The sequence below is a fragment of the Falco cherrug genome, chromosome 3, assembly GCF_023634085.1.
Source record: "Falco cherrug isolate bFalChe1 chromosome 3, bFalChe1.pri, whole genome shotgun sequence".
Lineage (NCBI taxonomy): Eukaryota > Metazoa > Chordata > Aves > Falconiformes > Falconidae > Falco > Falco cherrug.
Window position 1 is genome coordinate 93,160,936 of NC_073699.1, and position 27,044 is coordinate 93,187,979.

At 44.3% G+C, this 27,044-nt stretch overlaps 1 protein-coding gene across 4 annotated transcripts in view; it reads right to left on the reverse strand.

Moving 5' to 3' along the window:
* The window catches only part of SLC22A23 (solute carrier family 22 member 23), a 113,684-nt gene that overhangs the window by 25,140 nt on the left and 61,500 nt on the right, over positions 1 to 27,044 (reverse strand). For all 4 annotated transcript variants that reach the window (XR_008731191.1, XM_055703622.1, XM_055703621.1 and 1 more), the window contains exons 4-5: positions 10,085 to 10,253; positions 4,852 to 4,979 (exon numbers count right to left, since the gene is read on the reverse strand). Coding sequence is in view for 3 of the 4 variants with exons in the window: in XM_055703622.1 (XP_055559597.1) it covers positions 4,852 to 4,979; positions 10,085 to 10,253 (297 nt within the window). In the remaining variant the exon portion in view is untranslated. The remainder of the gene's footprint in view (positions 1 to 4,851; positions 4,980 to 10,084; positions 10,254 to 27,044) is intronic.

Here is a 27,044-nt window from a genome sequence, read left to right on the forward strand (position 1 = left end):
TGTAATTCTAGGTGTGATGGTCTAAGGATATGAGTAAAGCTTTGTGGGGAGAGTTAATATCTTCTATTAGGGAAAGATACTTTCACATATGAGGTTTTTTTCACCCTTCCCTCTGCTATTTACCCAATGAAAAAAAATGCATGTAAGTACATAGATACAAGCCCCATGCTTAGGAAAAAAATAATATATAGCAAAACAAAACAGAAAACTAAAAAAAAACCTAAAAAAAAAATAAAGAAAAAAGTCATGGCAGTGTGTTGCTCAGCAGCAAGAAAGGTGAATGTAATTTTTTTTTTTCGATTAAAAGGAAAGCCCCTGAAAACCACAGCTTTCCTAACTGCAATCCACACACATATGCACACATAGTACTTGCCACCCCTGTACCCCTTCTTCCTCTCCATATTGCGTCCTGCACGCTGAAGTATTGGCATCTATTTGGATGCTTGATTTTTGCTGGCCACTTTTGTAATTACAGTAATATTATTCCTTTAAGCTTAGAAAGGAACTGTGGAAAGGAACAGCTCCAACCTGTCTGTCCACAGAGGAACTCTGGTTTGTGTTTTCATCTGGAGATGAGCAAAAAGGGGTTTTTGTTATTCAGCCTGGTCAGGTAGTTATTTTTCTCTTAAGCAACATGTGAAATGTCTCCCACCACAGGAAAAGATAATGAGAACCAAGAAAGGGTGGGTTTCCATGAAAGTATCAAGTCTGACACTCAGGTAGCTGCTGATACGGCTTCTCAAGCGGTTCATTTCCCAGCACACCCAAACATGCCAGCAGCGCTGGGTGCTGCTGGCGCAGGAGATCAGCTTGCAGCAGTCAGTCAGCTCCAGCCAGCAAACAGACCCTTTGTCCCACACAAAGACAAGACATGCATCCCACCAAAATAAGGAAAGCTGCCTAATATACAACACACCTTTAACAGGTGTAAGGACTGTTGGTGCTTTGGGGATTTCCAATTCCCCTAAACACTCTTTTCTCCTGTTCTTTAAACAGATGTCCATAATTCCTCGGTATTTATTTCACTCAGGTCAAAATTATTGTCCTGCAGCTGCACTGAAATGTATGTTTCTTTCTTGTTCCACAAAGGAATGGGGAAGACATGGGAAAGTTTTTAGAGAAATCAGCAGTGAAAAACCTGTACTGAATTAATTTTATCAATATATTTCATTTGCTCATGATTGAAGCTGACAGTTTTGGATAATGTTTTGAAATATTTGTCAACAAAATTCACAAAGCCTGTTTTACAAATGACATTTCAATATGCAGTTGGATAAAAATCATTCCCTTGATGCAAAAATGAACTTAAACTTTTATTTCTAAAAGAGGGCAGAGTGTTGAGCCAACTGGTGAAATTTTGAGACTCAGAACATTAGGGATGATTTAACCAGGTCTAATTAGCACACCTAGATTTCTTCAGCATTAAAGAAGAAAATACGACCACATAAAACCAGAAATCTTTTTATGAAGGCAAATTATTCCTGCCAAAAATCACAAGGTATATGAATCACTCAAAAATAAAGCCACTTAAAGGTGCTGAGGAAGCTGCTTTCTGTGTGTTTTGTAACCAACATCATCACCACTACATTACACCCCTGGGACAGACTACTGAAGATAAGGGCAATGTTAATTTACAACACTCTAGGCTCCTGTCAACATCCCTTGTCTCACTTTGTTTACCGTACAAACGCACTCCTGTACTATCTGGCTGGCTGAGTACTGTCCCTGCCGATGGTTTTCCCCAGGCAGAGGTTACCACAGCTGCTGGACCTTTCAGCTGCAGCTGGACCCCTGGCCAGACATCAATTGTTCTCTTTAGAGACACCTCCCAGGACAGCACTGGCAAACCACTCCTACCCTATGGATTGATTCAGGAACAGGAGATAAATTTTGCTTTTTTTCCACCCAATGCATGGGCCACCTCCCTGTGGAGAAAACAAACCTTGCAGAAGGTTAGTGGCGCTTTCCACTATGGGCGGCATAGCCAAATGGACCAGTAAAAGCTTTCAGCAGGCAATGGGAACAGTGTGATTCTTCAGAGAGGAAAATAGGCCCCTTCACTGCTTGGACAGCAATTCAAAATTGCATTTTCTTCCATCCCAGAAATACTTCATCCACTTGAACGCTATTTCTTTTTATTACGGAACTCATATCAGCTGCCAAAATGGGTACATATGAAACTACTGTAACTCTTGTAATGATCTGTTATATAGGATACACTAATTTGACTGGTACATACGAGTTAAATTACAGTGGGGTTTCCAGCTGGAAGGGACTGCAAGTGAGCAGTTCATAATTTAAATGTATTGGGAGTAATTCAATCACAGGAGGCTGTTACAACAATGCAGCGAGGAATAATAAACAGCAGTACAATGGCCCCTAACTGGAGCACAACAGTTTTTAGCCCTTTCAGAGGGAAAACAAAGAATAAAACAAATCACAAACAAAACCCCCTCTACACAGATAGGAAAGCTCAACAATGGAGTCAAGGGGAAACAGGGATATCTGCATCAGGCTCAATGGCATCCTTTCTCCCAGACAAGTACCAGCTTTTTACCCATTCCCTGCTACAGCAACTACGGGCATGCGATTATAACACACAAAAGCAGAGAAATGTTTTCTTTGGCTTACTGACCCACTGGGGGGACAGGTGGGCTGCAGTTTGATCACATTCTTCATTTGGAATTTCTGCTTTTCCCCTGTCCTCACTCACAGTCAACACTCGCATGCACCCAGAATGAGAGAGAAGCTCCTTCCTTTCAAAAGTTTTAGTTAAGCTCATTTCATCCTTTTGATAGTGCTCCTCTTTTGCTCTCCCTACAGAAATGCAGTGTCCCTCCAGGGCTGGGTCAGGAAAGCCTTAACGTGTGGGGCTACAGAAAGATTTTAAAGAGAAAAAGCGAGGGAAGAAATAACAAAAAAACCCAACAATGTCCCAAACAAATGCAGCATTAACGAGGAGGCAGAAGTGACCATGTTCTGTATCACAAAGTTTGCAAAGGATAATCTACTGACAACTGCTATATCTAAATGTATTTGCAGGCAGAGAATCTATAGCATCAAGATGTGTAATAACGCTGTTTTCCACATGAAAGGGAGTCTCTCCTTAAACAGGGGTGTACCTCTACCATGAAACCGCTGCAAAAAGTAATCAGTCATGAATAAGTCATAAAAACATTTTGATACTTAGCATTCCTCTATGGACAATATAATTATACGTGGCTTAAGTAATTCCCTCTAGCACATGCTTGCATCTTTACCATTTTCCTTAAAGGAAACTTCAAGTAATTTATTTTTTCTTTCCCCTAAAATACATTTTATTTCATCTGCAAATTCAAGTAGCTGACTAGCTGAGACAAGCCAAATTCAGAGTTGGCTGGTAAACTCCTAGTCCAATTGTGAGACATTTCATGGCCTCAGAGACAAATTTTCTTCAAGATCCATCATTTTCACTCTGGGGATGATCTGCAAAAGGGAGGTGGGGGTGGAGAGTACCAGGTCAGCTGCTGCTCACATACCCCTATGCTTTTCAGAATGTTACCAGAAAAACAGCATTTACATTGCAAAGCCATGTTGTTTGCAATGCAGATCCAGGAACTGTAACCCCAGACACAATTATGTGCAAAAAAGCTGATTAACCCGTGTGCCAACTGCACCACCAACCGCAGCAGTGACCTGAATACCACAGACCCAAGTCGGACTTTTTCACCCCTCACTGACGAAGACTGCTTCATTCCTTAGGCACTGATGTTACTGGTGACATTTTTCTCTTCTGGATCAAGTCTGTTCCAGTACTGACCGGTGCCTTTAGCACTGACTGACTGATGCTACAGTCACCCCAGAGACCTCTGACAGCAAGCATCAGCCAGGCTGATCCCCGTGGGCAGAGCTGTGGGGTGAGGTCTCCCTGCAGCCCCTGGGGTCAGAGCATGTAGGGTTTGAAAAAGTGGGGAAAAAAGAAACTTTTCCACTGTTTTCTAACTAGTGAGTAGTCTGATACAGATTGCAAGTGACAGTGCAGAATGGGTGTTTATCATCACCATCAGGCCTGTGAGAAGGAAGAGGGGAGCCTGAACCAAATCTGACAGGTGCACTGGTGAGAAGATCCAGAAACTCTTCACCTTTGTTGTTAGAGCCACACAGACACACAGTCTCTTCTGCAAAGCACCCTGTGAGACAGGAGCATGGCTATTTCAGTGACAATCCTGGTGACAATGAGAGTCAGCTCTTTTTAAAATCACCACCGAGGAACTGACAATTGAGACTCTCAGCCCAAAACTGTGCCCTACTGCTACCGCTTGTGGGCCTCCTCCCACCCCCAGAGCAGCATCGCTCAGATGGTGCAGCAGAGGAAAGCAAAACGGCTCTGGGAGCAAGGCTTTAAGGAGAAACTGCAATGTGGTTTAGGTCTGCCACAGGGCTGGCACTTTAGAATTGGAGGTTCAAGTGCTGCAACTTCTCCAAACCAACAAAATAAGTGATGCATGATGAGCAGGATCCCAGCGAGCATCTTCCTTAAAACACAGGAAGATGTGCCTTTCCAGAGGCACACAGAGCTAAAGGCACACTCTGTAGCCATGGTAAAATTCTTCAAGAGATGTCTCTAAAGACATATGGCACTGCAAGATGAGATTATAATTACTAGGACTGTTCAACAGGCCAAGTAATTTTAAACACAGCGCTGGAGTTCGGAATGGTTTTTCAAGAAAAGCAAAATGAATGAATGAATGCATGAATGAACAGGATGATTTTACAGGCAGTAAATAGATGATTTAATTCTGGGCAGCAATACCACATGCAGCCTTTGGAGCAGGGCGGAGGGATTTGGGGTTGCCTGTCTATCCTACTCACCGGGCACCACTCCTTTGATATCGCTTTCTGTGTTCATCCTGTTCTTGTGCGTGAACTGAAGGATGAGTTCCTTGGATGCCTCAAACTGTTGTGTAGCCATCAGCCACCGAAGGGACTCTGGGAAAATACTTTAAAGATGGAAAACAGGTTAGGGTTGCTTCCAAGTTTCTGTCAGAGGAAGAACTGATAGTGTTTAGCTGCTCATTTAACCATTCACTAGCTACTTTAATTATTTTCAAAAAGCAGAAGAATCACAAAATAAAGAGGAAAAACAGGTTCAGAATGGGCAAATCAATGACATTTTCTTTTACACCGATTCACAAATGGTACAGGAACTATCCTATCACATAGAAATAGGACATATTAGAATTTTATAATGTATTAGAGGTGCTCTGCCCTTAATACAATCCTCAAAAAACTGGGAGAACGTGGCAGCACTGTCTGAAATAGACATTTGCTGCCAAGGAGGGAATGAATGAGATGTGCAGTTAACATGGTAATTCAGACCAAAGAAGGAAAATAGCTGAGAGAAGTGATTTGGATTCTCTTATAAAGACACAGAGAAGAAAGAGAAAAATTACTTTTTAGGATTATAATGGAACAGATTTTTAATTTTTAAACATGTCAAAAAATCTTCTCCCACATATGCAGACTTTAAGTCATTCTTTTAGGCAGGTCAGTATTGTGCATGCTCCAGACAACATCCAGTTGTTTCTCTAAAAGCTTCCCTAGTAATGACAATATTATGTTAGTTGAGTTACCTTAAAAATATACACATGCACACAAAGGTACAAAATACAAAAGTTTATTTTCCAACTGGTTGTTTCCTTCAAGTGCTGATATTCACCTGATTCATTAGCTTAACTGATCTTTCTTCCTTTTTTTCCCCAGATGAGCTTATTTTAATAGGAAACCAAAAGAAATATGTAGATCTTAAAAACTCCCATACTTCTGTAGATACAAGAACTTTCCTATCAAACTCCAAGCATATTTTTCTTTCTTATTTAGGCCCCATTTTCACTAATCTTCCAAAAGCCCTTTCTAAGAACAAATTTAACAACTACTTTTACCTTCAAATATATAATAAACCTGACATTTCCTTCACAAAGCACTGCTCTTTGCTGTGGATGCTGCCTCAGTTCTTACACTTCTAAGCAGCGGACCAGGCAAGGCAATCGCACCATTATGGTACTATCTTTTAAGGCTGATGTAATTTCGAAGACAGCTTAGCGCAACCTCCCATCCTAGATAGAGAAAGTATTATTTTTCTTTTGAAAGAAGAAGAAAGAAGTCAGGCAGACTGCAATCTAAATGATATCAGGCAATAAAAAGATGTAACAGCCATGATGGCAGCCATTCAGCTTGACAGCTTATTTACTACCGCTGGTGCTGCATGGGCGCATTGGCATATCCTTCTGTACTGCAAAAGCATTTTTTTGAAAATATTAAGAATTCTTTGAATGCACAGTCTCCCCACGCTTGGCTCCAGGGAAGGGACAGCCTCCGCCACTAACCTAAAAGCTGCACCTTTTGCACAGTCTGCTGACAGGTCCCAAATGACAAGCCCTCCGGTGATAACTGCTCCTAGGGAAAGGAGGAGAGCTGCAGGGATGGGCACTGTGGGGACAAACACCATCTTCACCTTCCAGCTCCTGCAGTTTTCTCAAAGGAAAAAAGTGCTGAAGCCTCACGTCTTTCAGCTGCTCCATTCCTCAATGCAAGCAGTGGGAGCTTCATTTAAGGATCTTTAAGACTTCTGGGCTGCTTTGAGCCCAGGTTATCAGGCACAGCAAGGGGAAGTGCTGGGTGCTCCATCTCTGTGCGAGCACCCAAGCATGGACCCTGCTGCCAAGGGTCATCTGTACGTACCTACTGTTGCACTTCCCGTTGCCAAACCAAGAACCACCACAAACTCAAAAGCCAAAAAACAACCCCTCATACCTAAAACAAGGAGGCAAACCCCCTGGCCCCTGTGGACTTCTGCACAGAAATTTGGTCGCAACCTCGTGCTTCATCACCTGGCATTAAATACAAATGGAATGAAGCTGAGACAGCTTTCTGCTGAGGGTGGGCAGTCACCCAGATCACCGGGCTGAGCTGACTGCAGACATCTGGTTGATAGTCTTCTACCTCCTCCATCCGTGAGGCAAGGACCAGCCTTTTGCAGTCAAAGAAAAGAATGGGAGGTGGGTGGCTAGAGGGAAATGTTCATCTCCTGTTACACAGCTGCTGCTTGGGAGAGGAGAGAGGGAAGAGAGGGAGGGACACTGGGGAAAAAGAACCAAAGGCTGAGAAATCTGAAGGGCAGTGAAGAATCCTGGACAGACAGACAAAGGCCAGGCAGGTACCACATGCAGCTGGAAGAACCATGACCCTGTCCAGATGCAGAGCAAACCTATGCCCACGGAAAGTGTGTCGTGTGTCAGTTAGGGGTCTGCCCAAGGGCAACAAGCCCAGTTATTACAACTTCGTGTCTTGGTGAGGATAAATCCAACCTAACAGCACCAGAGAAGAACTGGCCACCCTGTCCCCATTCTTCAGTTTTGGTTAGAGTCAATCAGGAGTTTATTTCAGATTACTGATACCTTTGCTGACCTTCACAGCATGGTCTTGTCAGGAGTTTACTTTGTCCAAGGGATGGGAGATAATGCCTCTGTATAACTGGAGCTCCCCTTCCCTCACAACTCTAACACAAACACACACACACTTTGGAAGGAGCCTAACTTCTTACAACCCATTTTTATATGCTTGTCACCAAGCCCTGTGCTCATGTCCAGCTTATGTGGGTGCCTCAGCCCTTCCAGAACGACCTGAGAGCTCAGCAAAGCCATCTGCTCGATTTGCAGGTGTCCCAGCCCACTAGCCTATCCCTCCTAGACAAATCTGGTGCTTCTCCCTTTCCTCCCATCCATGCCCAGCTTCCCGATCCACTCAGCCACCCACCTCCTAGGGATGGTATGACCTGCCATGTGCATGTGGCTGGGAGCAGAGCAAATCTATACGTGGGAGAGGGCTAAGCCCCAGTCTGGAGGGGCAAACAGCTCTTACGGCAGGAGATGGAAGTAAAGAGAGTAAGGAGGCAGCAGTGCAGGGGCTGTCACAGCGTCTGTTATTGAACTCACTGCTTTGGGTACATGATGGGGAATTAATAAGCAGTGTTGTTTTCCAGTCGTTCCTTTATTACAAATCAGTGAGTTTTCTTCCTTCATCTGTAACATATGCCGAGCATCCACGCTCAGCTCCCCCAACACAATGCTGGGGGCAGAAGGGAGGAAAGGGAAGAGGTAATAAAGCGGTGGCACTTTCCAGAGAACATACAACAGATGGAAGAGAAAAGCCTAAGAGAAAAGTGCATATTGTACCGACAGCATAATTAAACCGGCATCCTAACCACAGTCCATTTCTGCAAATGCAAAACGCCTGGGCACTGCAAATCCTGTTACTTTGGCTATTACCACTATCTATCAAGCTGTCATATCACACATTATGTAAGGGGGATCTATTTGCACGGGCTGCTTGTCCCACCCAGCCAAAAAGCCACAAAGCTCTTGCAGATCAGCAAATAAATATTAGCATTTCCTATCGCTTTCCATGTCACCCATGTCCAACGGGAAATGTACGAGACCTTGATTCAGCCACCTGGAAAACGTGCTACCTCCAGAATACTGCTGAGGGGTTACTGCTGTCCATGTTGTCTACCACATTTATTAGGTGTCTTCGTACTATTGTACTGTCCTTTTGGATACAAATACCTGTAAACATTTTGTTTGATATTGGGTTCTATCCAGTTGTGGATACAAGGCATTTCAGCTGGCAGGCATCCCAATGGGAGGTTGTAGAGTAGACCTACGTGTGTTTGCACGTGTATAACATATGGTGGGTTTGGAAGAACAGTATCGCACATGAACAGGAACACTCTTGGTTATTCATCAAGATTAACACTGACAAGATGTGACTATTTAGATGTTATATGTTGGAAAACAGCGGGAGGGGAAAGCTTCACTCTCTTGCAAAGGACTCGTAACTTTCTCCTATGTGCTGTGTTTTGCCCTCAGCCCAAGCTGCAGCATGTCTACCTCAGGGATACGCTAAGAAATCCCCACTGAGGGCTGTTACCATGAACACAGGAGAACTCTTTAAGGCTTTTATGCATTAATAGAAAAATATTTAACTGGTAAAAATTCTTACATACTGTAACAAGTTGCAACATGTTGCAACCTATCAGGCATTACAACAGCTTGGCCCCCACACAGTTCATAAACAACTTGGTCCTGTACAGCACGGTGGCCTTTTTTTCTCATTTTTCTCAGCATACAATTTAATGTTTTAGTCTTGTTAGTGTTATCTTTAAAGTAAATGATCTAGCTTGTTCTTACTCTTATGGTTTTGTACAACACTGCTCTCCTAAGCCTCCATTGTGTTATGCTGCCACTGCGTGTCACTATTAAGACAGAACAACAAAGAAAGGATTTTTGGGAGGTGTATATAGTCCTGGTGGGGATGGACCTGGCACCAACCCTAAGGTGACAGCCACCCTACTTTTCTCAGGACAGCTGTACCAGTGCTGCAATGCTGCCAGTGCAGTGGGCAGAGAGGAACAGGAACAGCTAGGAGGGGAGGATTCCTTGTGGGAATGACCCCCAGCTACTGCCCAGCGCAGACTAGTTAGTACTAGTTAGTGTATACTAATTTGGGCAAAATTGAGCAGGCAGTCTAGTTCAGGGTTGGCTACCTCAAGCACACAAGATGTCCAAGTGCGCTTGTTCAAGAGCTGACTTATGTTATTTTTAACCTAGCTTGGCTAACCCAGGCCAGAGAAAGCAGCAGTGACAGCCCAGAACCACAATGCAGGTTTTAAGGGAAAATTTAGCGGTGCAGCCGCAACCTGACAACAGCTAGGCTGAGATGTGGCCTCTCAACAATTGTTTTCATCTTTAAAGAAGAAGTGACAGTGATAATAATAGCAAAGTGCAACTTGCTGCTCAGTGAAAATGGACCATCTCCCAAGTTCCCACCACACTGCAGCATCTAACTGATGTGTGGGCTACAGCAAATTATGAAGTTTTTATTTCTTATTTCAAAGTCCAATCTTTGCAAAAGGTGAACGGAAGAACAAAGGGAAAGGCTGATATGTATTGGAAAGCACATACACTTCCCAACAGTGCAGCAACTCCCAAATCTCACATTAGGAGCTCATGTGGTCTTTGACCCGACAGGAGAAAGAAATACTTACACCCAGTAAAGCAGCATCAGCAGGAAAGGACAGATGATGACGGCCTGGAGGACCTGCCAGTCCCTGCAGAGGGCAGCCAGCCCCGGCATGAGGAACTGCCCCGCCATCTCGATGAAGCTCGCCACCATGGTGATCATGAAGCGGTGCCCAGGAGGACAGAGCTCTATCCCTGAAACACAGAGCACACGCCAACGCATTAGCCCCCATCCAGCAAAGGCACCCACAGAGCATCTCTTCATGAAACTTTCAGGGAGTTAATGTCCTTCAAGACCTTTGACCAAAGTTATGCACAATCACATAAATCTTGTTTCTTCCTGTATTTGGGCTTCAAATACCCTTGCAGAAGCCCGTTAACTGCTGGCTGCGGTGCAAACACTGCAACTTGCACACACCTACTGCATCTCCTGCAGACCTGCTGTATCGCTGTCAGCTCCCTTTCAGTCTCTGCCTAGAGAAGCATTTTACCAAGTTTTAAGTTATTCGTTTTTTAAAGGGAACGTAGGGTAAAACACAATCCAAAGATTTTTGGGTTCAGCCTTTTCACGCTTCTCAGAGATGCTGCATGCCTTTCCAATCCGTTTTCTGGGAGGCAGAAGAGCACAGCTCTCAGCAGGATACAGGCTCCCAGCTCATACGGGATGCCACCTGCCCACAGTTTAATATGCTACGACTCAGCCAGTTTCAAACTGGATTTTGCTGAGTGGGTTGTTTCTGGGTTTGCTTTTTGTTTTCACAACAGCTAATCTTGATCAACTTTCAAACGAGCCAGCCTTCCATCTGTCTTATCCTGTCCTCCATACTATCTTTTGCTGGGGGGCAATTTACTGCCATCACTGGCATCACTGGTTGTCTTAGCTGCCTTGTGACTAGTGAGTTCAGCAGATTAAAAGTTTCCTTAAACCTGGAATTCTGGCTACCTTTATTCAGTCCTCAGAAATTAAGATGAATTTATCAGAATGACAGCTTTTTTTAAAAAAAAAAACCAAACCAAAATAACAAAAAACCCCCACCAAAAACCCCCAGAAAAAAAAATCACAAGAAATAGCAGAAAAATTGGACTGCCTTGTGGAAATATATTCAAACAATTTTGTCACCAGTAAGATTGCAATAGAAGCCCCTATTTCATATTTCCCATTTTCCCATATTCACTTCTACAGATTAATAATTAAGCACAATAAACCTGCCACAAATGTGTAGTACTTATCGGCATGCTGATACAGAAATATAGGCTCATAAACATTCATGATATGTTGCTGTCAGCACTGTTGTATTTCCTTGGGTTGTTTCCTAGGGTTATCTTAAATTAGAATTTAACGGTTGTTAAAACTGTAATTGAAAAGCTATAAGCTAATAGGAAGAGATGACAACTGCTCCTTCATTCACTCTCTCATCTGCAGCTTGTTCAGCATTTATCACTGTAACACAGATTTAAACTAGTTGACCAGGAACTAGCTTGTGGATCAAAATGCAGGATTAAACACCACACATTCCCCCCCCCCCCCCCCCCCCTTTTTTTTTCAGCCAATGACAAAAACTATTGATGGATTTTTGCCAATACAGAAGGAAAAAGAATCTGTTGTGAGGCAGCCCAAATTTTCATTAGCTTAACCACAAACACAGCAGCTTTGGAAAAGAAAGGGCAGGGAAAAAAACCCCTCAAAGATTCTCACTTGCTATAAAAGGCTTTTACATTTTAATTAGAAAAACAAGATTAAAACACAGAGCTCCTTATGACATTAATATGGTTTCATTCTTACTAATGAAGTATCCTAAGCCTAGGTGATTTTTTTTGTTCTAAGCAAAGAGGTCACTTCCGTTTCATTGCTCTAATCTTCAAATATAAAGCAGTTCTGTTTGTTTTTCTAAACCTTAAAGCCACAGTTACTCACATTCCAATATTCCTTCATTAAGTACAAGGATGAGTTTTGTTGCTATAGAAACGGGAAGTCTGCATTAGATACATAAGGCTTTGGCATTTCAATTGAATTGCTTAGGTTAATATCAGATAAAAAAAATAACCAAGAGAACAACTTTTATATAAAGTCAGAAAGAGGTGTCCAAATAATAAAGTTACATTAAGGCACTGGTGCACAGTACATAACTATATGCAGCAGTTATTTGTTGTATAGAAAGGAAATAACTTCAGAGATTGTTTAGCATCTATTTCCATCTCTGCATTATCCCATGCATATGATCAATTTTACCCTTTCCTCTAAAAAAGCTGGAGAAAACAAAAAAATAATCCCTCCTATAGCTGGGTGAGCATGGCTTCCGAGTGACCTCAGCAGCCACTCTGCGTACGTGAAATACCACATTTCAGTTGAAATGTTTTTCATATTAGGACAGCCTACTGTCTTTCCAACATCTCTGGTATCAATTTTATACAACAAAAACCTTTGCTGCAGTTTCTAGCAAGCATCTATCAGCCAGCCAGCCACCTTCCCCAGCACCAGGGAAGTCACCTCGCGCCCTGCTGGTGCTCATGCTGCTGCCACAACACACCCAGGCACGAGGCCCCCAGTTTGTGTGATAAATGACTAACTCAGACAAAATCACTACAAGACAGAGATCAGCTTTATCCATCCGTGGCAAATTCAGTAAAAAAGCTCCTGCGATCCCACTCACTGAAAAGGTTTCTACCTCAACTACTTTGTAGAGTGCGGAGCAAACTCTGGTCATACACAAAAATAATGGAAATCACCATCAATACCAACCCCTTCTGGATACATCCGTTTGCTCTAATTGAAAAAATTTTGTCTGGGCAAGGAAACAGGCATGGAAAGGATTTTGCTTCCTTGTCCAGCATTTCTACTCTGTGCAACACAGTGGGAGCAGCAGATCCGACTCAGATGCCTAATTTCTGTAAGTCCCGGGCAAGTGGTTGTCTGGGCAAGTTGAAACCTGCATGCAAAGCAGTCCTGCAGCACTTGGGCAGTGAAATCAGGCATGCCTGGGACATGTGAAGCAGACTTTCTGACCATCAATAGACACCCAGCAACAGCAGACATCACAAGCGCAGAAGCTGGACCCCGCCAGAACTGCTCCAACACGCTGTAAGTACGACCCAGCCTGACAGCAACTGTCTTACCACACGTGCGATGCAGACCTGGGCCCCACAGGCATCACAAGACACTGAACACACCAGACTCATGGCACAGCATACACCTCTGGCCGGGAAACGCAGAAACAAAGCACAGAATTCCTCCTTTGGGACCCTATCCCTGTATGCCCTTCTGCTGCAGAAATGAGCAAATCAACGTTCAGCAGCCTCACAGCCTGCAAACCTGGCGCAGGGAGAGCCGGCGTGAACTACGTCCCTTCTTACAAAGGATTCAAAAATTTCTGGTGGCTGTTTGATGCACAGAAAAGTAACCCCACTACTGACATGCAGGATGGGCAGACACATTCTGGCACAGAAGGAACAGTACTGGGGGCAGACACATTACTCTGCAAGTCTGCATGCAGCAATTTGTATTCAAAGTATTCAAAACGGTGATGAAAAAAGGCAGAGTAAAAGTGTGCGTGTGTGTATATGAGCGTATGCGTGTGCAAGAGCAAGCAAGCAAACAAGCAGGCACCAGAAGGGTGGGCAGAGCATGGAGTAAGGGAATGGCACATGCCCATTGTGCCAATCGCATCCTACCTACCCGTGATTTCATTCAAATAACGAGAGGAGGAGGAACAACGTGACCTGCAGGCAAGTTGTCATGAAGATGAAGAACAGGATTAGAGTCATAAAATATCAAGACTATGGGGGCAGAGGAAAGAACCAAAATTCATGAAGTTTGCCTGTGAATTACAAGGGATGAGAAAAAAAAATGAAACAAAAAATTGTAAACATCATCAACGCCTAAATGGTATGAAAAGCAGCTCCAAGCTGGTTCATTTTTGCTTGCCAAGAACAACCTCAGGGATGTGATGAGGACACAGCAGCCACTGACACTTGTCCTCTGTGTCACACAAATGATCCTGGCCAGAACATGCGGACAAACACCTTGGACCTTGAGAGTGCCTGGGTGTGAGAACATGCAGGAATGAAATGCGTTAAGAGGATGAGCATGGTTGTGCAAATCTGCCTACTTAGAGACCGTTTTGGGAAAAAAAAAATCACTTTGTCCTTCTGTAAGATCTCTTATCTAGTTATTTAGAAATTCCATGAGAAATCTTTTCAAACATTAACCAAGGGAATAAGAACTGTAGCAGCTATATTGGCTGTTGCTAGTGACAAAGGAAAAGCTCAAGGAAAGTACTTTCAAACCAACGGTTTTGGTATACTAAGAGGACACCACAAGACCACAGTGAGTCGGATCAAATAAGATCTCCTGAGCAGGTTTTGGAATACTGAAGTTACTTTTCTTTAAAAGGGATTAATTTTTCCTCCCTTACTCCCCCTACAAACCCCCTGTGGCACAACCCTTTGGGACACTTGTTAGGAAGAAGGGAAAACCTGAACAAGCCTTCACAGGGAAAAGCAGACCCATCCACAGAGCACATGAAGCGCTGGGAGGCCCTTCTGCAAGTGCACCTGCAGTTTTGCCATAAAGGAGCTGCATATAAACATCAGCAAACCAATTCATTACAGCCATATGGCATTTGAACTGGTGCATGCCATTTGTGCCACCTCACCTGGATACAGGTGTGCCTGGAAGAACCCAGGGAGCAGAGCAGAGCAGAAAGGAAGATGTTTCTGGAGTCAGGCTGTAGGGAGATGAGGTACGGCACATCTCAGACCTGCACACATTTTTGGAGTGTCTGCAAAGAGCCATTAGGCCTGAAAGGTTTTGCTTTATTTTTTATAGTCTTTGGAAATGTAGAAATAGCTTGCAGAAGACAACAGTGCTCTAGATTGTGTTCCACAGCAAAATCAATTGTCCCCAACAGCTGAACAAAATGGCTGGTATTTATGGAAAAGGACAGGGCTCCTTCACGTATCTTGGTGTGACTGGTGAAATTTAGGAAGATCCCAACATCATTGATATGTCAGGTGGGATGGTGGGTGGAGTTAGAGCGCCTGCTCCAAGCGAGACCAGGGCACTCTTCCCACCAGCATGCCTCACGAGCTGCATGGGCCACACGGACGAGCCAGGAGGGCTTGTGGCTGGGCCATGCCAGCTGTACAACTGCAAGCACTGCGACTTGCTGGGACATGGGTGAGGAGGGAGCTGATGAAGAGCCTCTGCAATGCCATGGGGGCTCAGCCCCACCACATGCAGAGCTGCTCCCTTGCACAGGAGGTCACTGTCCCTGGGCATCAGCAGGGAAAGGCACAAGAAAACCATGGGTCAGACAACTGGTTAACCACTGCAAATGCAACCGGCACTGGTGACATGGGGCACATGGATTTTAGATCGGAATGGATTTTAGATTGGAAAGAACAAGTTGCCTTTGCTAACAGCTTCTCCTCTCCCTGGCATTGGGATGGATAAACCCCTGGCATACCCTTGACAACAATTTTTCAGGCAACCTCTTCTGAAAAGAAGATGGGAAATTGAGTTAAAATTATCTAAGCATGCCATGGCCCGAAATCTGCAATGCTGCCTTTTCCCGTTTCCAGCTGGCTCTTCTCTCCCACCCTCTCCACCTGCAGCTGTGGAAAGGAGCAGTCTGCCTAGAGGAGATGGGCATACGGACAGGAGACGGGGGAGGACCACAGTAACACCGGGTTAACATCAGCTCACGTTGCTTAGCCCACCTCCTCCAAACCCCACTGGGCGACCTGTCATCGCCATGAAGGGATTAAGGGCCACATCCCATCCTTTTTCACTTAGTTTTACACTTGCACACCGCTAACAAATAATTGGTTTCAGATTTCAGAAACCCTCTCATTTGTCTTCAAAGACTGACATTTATTCTCACAGGATATTTGCACAAGGATGAACAGCAAATACTTTTATTTAAAGAAAAAGAAAAAAGAAGTTTTAAGTCATTTGCAAATAATATATCAAGAAGAAAAAGAGGTTAAATCACACTGCCTGAACAACTCTCTAGCATCCACTCACCCATCTCCAGTCCCAAAACACAAAGCAATTCTTGCACCGCAGCCCAAGCGCTAGCTCCATCAGAAACCACAAGCTAACCGCTTTTTGTGCCTTTGCAGTTTTCTCTCCCTGCCCAGTTTCAGTCTATGAGCCATGAAGACTGTAATTATATAGGAGTATCCCTTGGAGAAAATAGCCAGGACAAAGCACCTGAAGTCTGGGCAACAGCATTCCCACTGAATGAAATCCCCGAGGAGACAATCTAATTCTAGACTCACATTCACAGTTTTACATTATATATATATATATATTAAAAAAAATAATCACAAGTTTTGACAGTTTCCTTCATATTACCACACACCCAACACTCTTAATTCCCTCCCTGTAAGGACTCCTCAAGATGTCCCCCTATCCCAAAAGGAAGGAAAACAATCAGACTGAGATGAACAAGGCCCATATTATCAGTTGAGCAGAAGAAAGCTCAGGCAACACAGCTTTTAGGTGTAAAATGCAGGACACCTGAAGTTCCCAGGGGTGTTGGCATCCGAAAACACCAGGGCTGTTTGCCTCTTGGCCCCAGCAGCTGCTGGCTCAGTCAAGAGTAACGTGCAGGCTGTGCCCCTAAGACAGGATTTTGCATTTGGACTCTGCTTTACAACAGAGCACAAAAGGAAAGAAAAAACATCTCGGAGCACTTAGTTTTTCAAGCTATTCAGTACTTCCAGCATGTCCCACCGCTGCTGTGCCCCCCAAGCTGACCCTTCTGGCACGATGTGCTCTGCCACCTCCATCACAGTGATCCTTAAAGACCGCTGGGAGGTGACCCCGTCCCCACAGCTGCGGTATTTCCTAATTCCCACCAAGCTCTCTCGAACCTCGGGGGCCTCTTCTTCCTTCAGCACTCTCCGTGGAATTTGCCCTCTGCTGTAAACAGATCATCTCACTGGATATTCCTAGAATAACATGGCCCGCGAGCTCACTTGTGGCTAGTCGACAAGATAAAATTGCAGCAAAACCTATTAATAAACTCCCAGACAAGCCTAGCTGGCTGCCAGGGGGAGACGTAAATAAATAAATCCCAGCATATCTGTTTATATACCTAAATTTCCAGGTGATTTGAAAGCCCTACCCACAGGCTATTTACACTCCTCACCCAAATCAGCACACTTCTGATTCAGCGCCGGCTGAAATGGCCCAGGTTAAGCCCACACTCACTTCTGGCCGAGTTTAGACATGGAGCACATTTTCTTGATCATCTTTGCCATCACCAGAAGTTACGGTGGAAAGCACCATGTGTAAATACAGTTTATTAGAGAACAGCAAACGAAGCAGCGCGTGGAAGGAAAGGGTATCGCTGCAGTGCATGGACAGCCACCAACTGATGTAAGCACAGGACAGAGACAGAGTGGAAAGGAAGGAAAAATCTAATTTCCTCTCTGGAGAAATCCAATCCGCTGCAAAGCAAAGCAAGCAGTAATAGACTGAACCTCCATGGGTCGAGTAATAAAAATGGGATTATTTTCCCCAACAGCACAGCAGGACAGAAATTACTCTAAAATAGATCTACGAACTGACATAGGTGCTCCTTCAAAGATACTTTTCTACTCATCATAGGTTTGGTGAGGGGTTCTTTGAAACACGTGCTAGCCCACCATTTTTATCTAATTAATGCTTTTAATGTACATCAAATCACTCGTCTGTGCACTGACACAACCCGAGGTGACAGAGCTGTCAGGCTGGCTCCAGGGCAGGCAGACAGCATGACACCACCAGATGTGCGGTGGCACTCTTCACTTCTGACCTGCACAGATAACCCGTATCTACCGGATGGAGCTATCAGATAGGCAGATACCTAACCAGAACAGATATCTTTCTTACCAAAACTGGATCAGACATTCATTTGGTATGCAAGTACCAGGGTAGTGCTAAAACTGATGCTAGGCAAAATACCTTTTAGATACACTACTTAGCCTCTACTGCCATGAACACTACAACGTGCATAGAGAGGCGTAGCATGAAAAAAGTAAGCACGGCTATACCTCTCATCCAAAACCCAAACAAAACACAAGGTACAACCTTCCCTCTCGATACTTTCCGCATGCCTGGCTCTCTCCTGTAAGGCACAAATGAGTAATATGCCAGTTTCAGCCCTTGCATTGCTGTCAGGGTGTTTCAGGAGGAACTCTCCCCACAGGCAGAGGGTTTGGACTGCACACATCAAGCCACCCTAGGTTCGATGCAGAACATCCACCCCCCCCCCCCACGAATGCAGCTGCAGGAGCTGGGGACCGCCTTGGCACCATGTACGTTCAGCTGAGCCCCTTCCTGGGGCCAGGCTGGCTCACAGTAGGGAGCTGGACAGGGCAAGGGTGAGCTCGGTTCCTCCAGGCACAGGAGACCCTGAGCAGAGGCTGCATGACCGCTGCGTGGGACGCGGTGATGCCTGCGATTGGGCTCTGGTTCCCAGGGAGCATCAACGGCAGGGAAGGGAGCACACGTCACTCCTCTGTTCATCCCATAGTATCCGTATCTGCTGAGCTTTACATTGCACAAGACAAACAATGTCTTACACAACAGCCGACTGCGTAAGAAACATTTAACATACCGTACTGCCTGCCACTCACAAAGTAACAAAACCAAGGAAATGTTAAATCACATTTGTGGTACTGCAGTTGCCATCTATCCTACTTGCAGAGAAAAGCAGCAGCATCTCCACTGCTGCCATAAGCAGCTCCCAGCCAACACTGATTTTTGATGACAGCTCCTGTATGTGAATAGCAGCATTATGAAACAAAACCGGGAGGATGCCCCTGGAAACCTGAACAGCAGTGACAAAAAGCATAAAAACCTGCTAGATACAGAACACACCAATTTCAGAATAAAGATGACTTAAATGCAATTAAAAGGTGATTAAAAAGCTTTGCCATGACATATGTCCTCATATACATTCCTCCTCCACCTCCAGTCCTTAACTTCCTACCCCTCATTAAGAGACTCTCCAAACCCATATAAATATTGGTTTATTTTTGCACAAAACTAAAACTGCATAGAAACACATTGGATTCTTCCTTGTTTCAAAAAGGTGGCTTGCTCTAAAGAAAATGCACAGATGATTACAGGAATATTTTGCAAATTGAACACCTCTGCTGTTTACAACAGCTGGCTCCTTTTCTCTTGGCAGGATCTAAATCACAATTGGCATCTTTTTGACAAGAATGAATGAGAGCAGCTGAAACAAAAACCGGTGTGAGAGGTATCAGAGTAGCTCATTTTCTTTGATGCTTCAGATGAAAGGATTCTGTATCTGTACTTGTTAGTGAATTTTTAGCAATATTGTAGCCACTTAAAATAAGAATAGAGAAGAAATTCAATAGCCACAAATCTGCATGGCAGTCTCTTAATTAACCAAGCGGCAAACGATATTCCAACAGCAGCTGTTTCTAAATCTCAGTTTGCAACCTCCAGATGGATGACAGTTCTCAAAAAGGAGAGAACAAAGAAATAACAGCCTAACACCTTGTTTCAGGTTTATTAAATGTTTCCCTGCTCACTGAGGCAGCAGGGCAGCAAGGGGCAGCCCCTCTCCCCCCGAGCACTGGTCCCACATGAGATGCTCCTCCAAGCCAGAGATTTTCACTGTTACTGTGCTACTGTTGGACAGGTGAATAAATGCACCGGATCTCAGATTTAAGCATATTCCCAGCAGAACCGCACGCTGCTAACAAGAATTTGACATGGGAGCCTCGAGCTGTTTGCAGCCTAGCTTACCAAGCAAGAAAAGACAAGCACAGAGGAAACCTTTAAACGGAAGGCCAAGAAATGAACTTGGTGCTCCCAGGGTCTTAATAAAGCACTGCCTGCCCTGCACACCTGCCCTCGGACTGGAGGAGGATGGCTTGTCTGAAGGACCACACACCAGCGGCACAACCCCAGGAAAGCATCTTGCTCCTTTAGCTTGTGTCAACAGAATAACAAGCCCTCCAAAGGCTTACATACGTGGAGTCTAAGCAAACATTTGGGTGGCTGGTTATTAAACTCTCATAAATACAATTGGTTTATATATATATTTATATATATATACACACACAAATATACAATTGTAAAGGCAAAAACCCCTAGTTCCTTTTTCTTCCCTGCTCCCCATTCTGATGTCAAAGGTGATCACTAGACATTTGGGTGATGCCCTGCAGTACCCCGTGCCATTTCAGAGGACCTGAATAGCTCAGGTGGCATCACCAGCATCGGGGATTGCCCACAGTACCAGAGTGCTGGCTGAAAGCATGCATCAAGGACCAGCAGAAATGCAATTTAATCAAAAGCAATTAGTAAGCATCTTTGTGAAAGGCTGTCACACAGCTGGCCCACAGGGCATCCTTGTTTTTAAAGATTCATGCCAGGGATTCTAGATAAATGTTTCATGAATGTGCTGTGAAAGGGGAACTGGGGGGATTCAGAGCCAGTAAGTCATTATATTTTGGATGCTTTTAGCAACACGTGCATTTGCTGGAGAAGGAAGTGCTGGTCAAACTAAGGGGTGACTTTCGCATTAATAATCCTCTGTCTCCAGAATTCGGTGTCAAGCCTGACACAGGTCTGGGGAAGGCAAAGGCAGGCAGGCAGGCAGAACGGGAATGCCCAGCCGACCAGAGGACTGTGCCATACAGCACTCACAACCATTGCACCGGAATAGGATAAGCAGGACAGCCCCCAGTTGTGTCTCCTCTAATTTTAAATCTATGATGACAAAAAATGAAAAATGAGGTTGTGATAGTATATAGGTGGTAGAAAACTCCTTCTGGTATAAAAGCAGCCCATGCACAGTTAGAAGTAGTACAGTTTTCCCTCTTCCATTTCCCAATGAGCTTTTATTTTCCAAGTAACATTTCCATAAGGGAGGGGAAAAAAAAATGTTCCAAGGGAAAAACGAAATACCACTGAAGGTTTCCTTTCTGTCAACTGCTTTTAAAGTGAAAAAGATATGACTTCCAACCTTGGGAAAAAAACCCTGCTTCCTGAAGCTATTAAAGTTATCGTAATTTTTATTCAAAATTAAATCTTCAGGTTTTAATTACAGGCTTTTATTCTTTATATTAAATACATGAACTGTGCGCTGTAGAGGATACCTTCCACCACCCTGCGCATGAGGAGCGTTCTGTATTGCGGGCTCTGCTCGTGGCTGGTCTGTGGGCAGCTCCACAGCAAACAGCATAACTCAGCGAGTTCAGTACGAGGGCAGAAAACTTGTCAAGGAAAGAGCATTCCCTTTCCAGCCCGTCTCTATTGCAATCCAAGGTTAACTCAGGAGGGCAGCACCTGTAGTAGCATGCACAGAGGTGAGCACCGTGGAATGCCTCTCATGTGCTGCTGTCATGTATGAAATTAAAACGGTCTCGTAACTGCCAAAGCTTAAACGTTCCTTAAATTTCTTCCTTGCTATCTTCACAAATACCATCTGTGAAAAGTTCTTCGCCTGAAATACTGAATTCCTTGGATTGGTAAAGCCTGACTTGAGGGCGAAGACCAATAAAAGGGCAGCCAGCATTACAATGCCTCCAGCACTCCATATTTCCATGTAAATGCTGTGCTAAGGACCAAACCAGACCACCTGAAAACATCCACCGGGATACAAAGTTTTCCCAGGATCATCGAGTGGCTTTGTTCAAGAGCATCTCACAGCCAAGAATATGTAGTTTCACAAGGGTATAAGACTAATATAACCTGATAAAACTGCGGTAAGAGCTAAATATTTCTGCTGAATGGATGGAAAACCTACTGTTGCTTTGCAATACCTTTGAAAAAGAGAAAGCTCACTTTTCTTAATATCCTCTTTTGTGGAGACTGGCAAGTAGGCTGGGAATACACCGATCTCCCTGAGCAGAAGCCATCTTCCCGTAGAGGAGGGTGGCTTTTCTCCACTGAAAGACCTCTTTCAAGAAAACAACCACTTACCAAAGCATTCAAAGATGGCAACACTTGCTGATTGGTTCCAAACAAAACTACAATGATTTGCTGATCTAATTAATAACACAATTATTAAAAGGAAAACAAGCTCCTTGGAAAGAATCCAGCTGCAGTTCACGGAAGCAGATTTTACTTGTTCGATTACAACATTAGTAAACATTGTACACATCACAGCTACAGCTAAAATTGTAAAGATATGTGCTTGCACCCACCCCTTGGGAGATGAATGACTGTTAACCTTTTCTTACCAATTCTTAAGTGTCTCTATGTGATCCTCTGTGTTTCAAATGGCTGTTCCTATTGAGTGGTGCTTCACTGTACCTGTTGAAGGTGCAAAGTCAAAGGAGACCAGACCTGTGAGTAGACGCAACACTGCCTAGGAGACCAGCTGGCAGAGCCTGGTGTAGACCTCACCTTGCTTAGGTACAGCCAAATGTGCTCTTAAGGTCAGGGGATTTCTGGGAGGTTCTCTCTGTAGTAAGTTCTGTTACTAACTGTGAAGAAAAATGCAAAGAGCACGCAGTTTCTCGATTAATTGTATGTTTGTGCAGCAATACTTACATTGCTTACAGGACAAACAGCAACATGACTTCTACATGCTACTCCCTATGCCTGCAATGCATACCAGAGATGCATGACATGCAGCGTTAGGCTTCCCTCGCTCAGGGAGCAATTTCGGATACATCAGAAAAACCTGCTATATTTACCACCCTTTTGTAGAAAGAGAGAAACATGTAGGTGGGGTGGGAGAGGGGAGGAAGAGTGGTAGAAAGGAGATGGTGGCCATGGAGGAATGGGAAAAACGATAGACCAATTGTCCCCATCTCATCATATCAGATTTCCTTCCTACACTGAGCTATGAACAAATCACTCTGTTGCTTGACACAACAGAAGCAATTCAGTTACTGTTTCCAAATTTTCCTTTGGGTCTTCTTGCAGAGCCAGTAAAGAGGTAAGAAGGGGCTGAACTGGAAAGGTACGACAGCTGAGCTCAGTTTTCAGCTCACTGATTTGTTTCATAACTGTATGCAACCACTTAAAGGAATGTGCTAAAATAAACAATTTCCAGCCATGAGAAAAATATTGGATGTTGGGAGAAAAAGTCTCTGTGGCTGATCCTGCCTTTCCCAGTGTGACAAGGGGTCCTTGGCACCCCCACCCAGGGCTTGGACACCAGCACCTCTCCAGGTCCCAGTATTGCTGGCACGCAGCAAACCTGAATGCACCACAGGGGTACGCATCCCCTGTGGCACAAGCACCACAGAAACATCTTAGGGACATGACCATCTCCCAACCCAGGTAACCATGGATACAGTAGAAGATGACACGTGCTCCGAGACTCCAGAGCAGCACCAGGCACTTACCATTGGCACATGGCTCAAGGGAACAGCATCCCCAGGGAAGGAGGGCAGAGCTGTTCCCCAGACCATTCATACCACAAACCTACAAGCTGTTGTCTCAAAAACACGTGGGAACAAGGAGGAACTGATTCCTGGCTTCAAAGTTGCACAGTCCAATTAGGAAAACCACCTTGTACCTAACATCCAGATTTTACTAAGTTATCACGCGAAGAGCTATATCCAAAAAGCATTCTGGCTTACATGGGAACTAAGCATAGCTACATCTGTTAGGGCTGTTCTTCCTGAAAAATAAGGTGGAGAAAGAATTTGAAAAAATACAGTTATGACCACTTACATTTATATATGATTACAGAAGCAGAGAAAATGCAAACTGTTCCTCTGAGTGATGTTTCTAATCAAAATTTGAAGGGGAAAAAAAATTAAAGACATTTGGAGGTGCTGCAAATCCTTCAGCTATGAAAGACATGTGGAGAGTGCCGCCAAAAAACAGTCATATTTATTACAGTGAACTCTGATGTTTGGTCAATGAATGATAAAGCTCAGAGGGCTATATAATTAGGATGCATATGGAATTCTGAGCCAAGAGCAAAAATAAATAAGTAAATGAGGAGTAACAGGAAAGAGTGATAAAAATAAATAAATAAAGAGCAAAAGTGTTCAGAACTACAGGTCCTACAGAATAAAATAAATTACAAATTACAAACCAAAAAGCGTCCATTGTGTATCTAAGTGGAATAGACATATTATCCCATTTAGGAACTAGAGTGAGAAAACCAGCCTTATTATTTTTCTTTTTAGTTTTCATTATTGAAAGCGCAGTCTTAAAGGGAAAATATTTTTGCCTGCTCCAGGTTTGGCCAAGGGCCTGAAGGAACTTCCAAGCAATGAGATTTGAGGATCACAGATTTAAGCGAGAGAAATGATGCCCACGAGTCTCACCTGGAGCACGAGCTGTCGGGAACCAGCCAGCGAGCAGGTCCCTTTACACATCCCTGCCCATTTGCACAATGCTCCCAGACATGGGGAACGTTCACTCGCTATTTTCTCACCTAAAAAAAATGGCCAGAGCTGGAAATCCTGGAAAACAGGATTCAGGCTGGAGCCACTGGGTGCTGGGGCTGCTCCAGGTGGCTGCTGAGTGATGGGCAGACATGAAGCACACCCCTGCTGCACTGCTGGCCCCACTGCACACCAGCCTTGCCCCGGGGCAAGTTTAAGCTCAGGTTTCTAAGAACAGGAGCTTCTGTTATTGTCACTATTTCCTTATTTTAACAGGAATATGTGGTTACATGACTAAGCCATGATAAAACATAGAACTTCTACAAAATTACATGATAAACAAGTTAAGCCATTTCTTCAGTCACTTCCTCACATTTATATTCTAGGCAGATGTTTCACACAGAAGGAGGAATGTAATTTCTACCAAGAGTAAGAGTAGAAAGAAGTAAACAAAAAGAACCTTTTCTAAATAAACCACCTTCCTTTCTAGCTCTCGCCCAAAGGAGAGGAAATGCCGGGCGTTCACAAGCGCTGGGTGACACAGCACCCTGACCCACTAGCAGGTGAGCGAGATGCTGGACATCTGCTCAGCGCCCAGCCTGCCAGAGCCTCAAAGGGAACGTGCTTGCGAAGAGTTATTTGGTGCTGTGTTGTCCTACGATGCTGCGATAACTCTAAACGTCAAAACCCCTCAGCCCCTGCAACCACCATTTTGGTAGAAAAACCTCTGCTCAGGGTGAGCCAGGACCAGACTAGTTACGTGCTGTGTTCCTTTGTCGCACACAAAATCACTGTCACCACAGTTTCTCTCTGTGTCCATGTACCAGCATAATACATCATTAGGTTTTCTAGCATGTAAAAACTCACAGCGTTATTTTTATCTTTTATTTGTCATTCCAAGTTTTTACGTTGCTTGGGATATCTGTGCCTATTTACAGGCATGCCTGAATAGGTCAGAATCTGCCTGTGAAAAATGTGTGACTCTGCAGTCCTCATTGTAATGCAGGAAAAGATACCCATCAGTTGGGATATATAGGTAATATCTCTAAGTGAAGAACCAGCAACACAGGTTTCTCTTGTCTTAACATCAACTCACGCTAAACCAGGAGAAATATTAAGTGCCCTGCTACCAGCAACAGACTTTTTGTTGTTATTTGCATAAATAATCTTAGAACATGGATGCCTTTCTATACATTCAGATAAATTAGAAATGTGAGGGAATGACAGAAGAAAAGCAGTCTTCCCTTGCAGTGATTGAAGGTCCATCTGCAGGTCATCGGACACAGCTTCGAGAGGCAGAGCAGGGCTGACTGCATCTCCGTGGCACTAGTTCTGCGCCGCAGCTGCCTTGGTGTGGTTCTTGCAGGGTTGCTCCCACCATCCAGGTACCTGCCCGCCCTGCAGGGTCCACCACCAATGCTGAAGGCCAGGGTCTGCTGAGCCCTGGCAGTCCAGCACATTGCTCTCTCCTTGGAAATCCCAGCTGCAGGTGCAGCCCCAGCCACACAGCAATCGCCCAACTTTGTACACAGTTGCAGCACAGCGGTATGGGAGAGTGCAGATACCGCCAAGTCTCAGAGCAGTAAGAGGTGAAGGGTCCTATTATTTTGCCTGCTCTACACTAAACAAGGGCACCAGTGGTGAAATGGAAAATGATGTTTCCATGAAGAAAAAAACTGCAAAGCAGCTAGCTAGCTTTTGCCCACTGTTTCACTCTCCAGCAAGAGACTAGCAGCTCTCAGCTGTCCTACGCTAAAATACACTCCCCTGCCCTCGCCCCACTAGTTGCATTTACAGCATTCACTGCCTGCAGGTAAACTGCAATTAAATACAGAGGTTAGGTACTCCAATAACAGACAACCAACCTCCAACAGTTTCACTACCAGTTTCCCTCGCTCCAAAATCCAGACAACACACACCCTCACCTTTGCCCACATGAAGTTAAACTATAGGCATAACCTTCACTGAGGTTGTTTTTCTTTCAGCCTGGCCAGAAGCTGTTGCTCAGATCACTTTGCATCTGACACTGTAGGGCTAAAAATAACACATCCACAACTCATCCATGTACTCACATACATTTGATTAAAATAAACTCATTTAAAAGGCAAGCCACCTTCAAAATAGAAACAAATGGATACCGAAAGGCTGAGGATTTAAAAGCCTGAGAACTGCTGAGCTAGTTACTGTCAGGCTGCCATCTCCACCGCGGTGCTGGTATCACCAGCAGTGTTTCTGCATAACCACATAAACAAAAATCAAAGCTAAAGAAAATCATGACTTTTTTTTAGGGGATCTGGAATTGAGGGAGGGATTGAGAGTAACAAAGAGATTAAAAAATAATAATAGTAAAATATCAAACACCCAGGGACAATCCTAACCACATTAATATATTCACTTCTGACTGACAGGAAGTGATACGCAAGCTCCCGAAAGGACAAGACAAACACAGGTAGCACAGAAATGGAACAAGGCAAACCTTCAGCCCCTGCCTTGCTCAGCCCTGGTCAGGCAGCAGGGTTCACTAGCAGGCTGGCAAGGAGATGGCTAAGCCTTGTTAACTCATGACCTTCCTCCCTTTCAGGGAACTCAATTTATAGCCAATTTCTGAACTCCAGATATGAGAAATTGGAAATGCTGATATAGACGGAGCTTCTGGCTTTT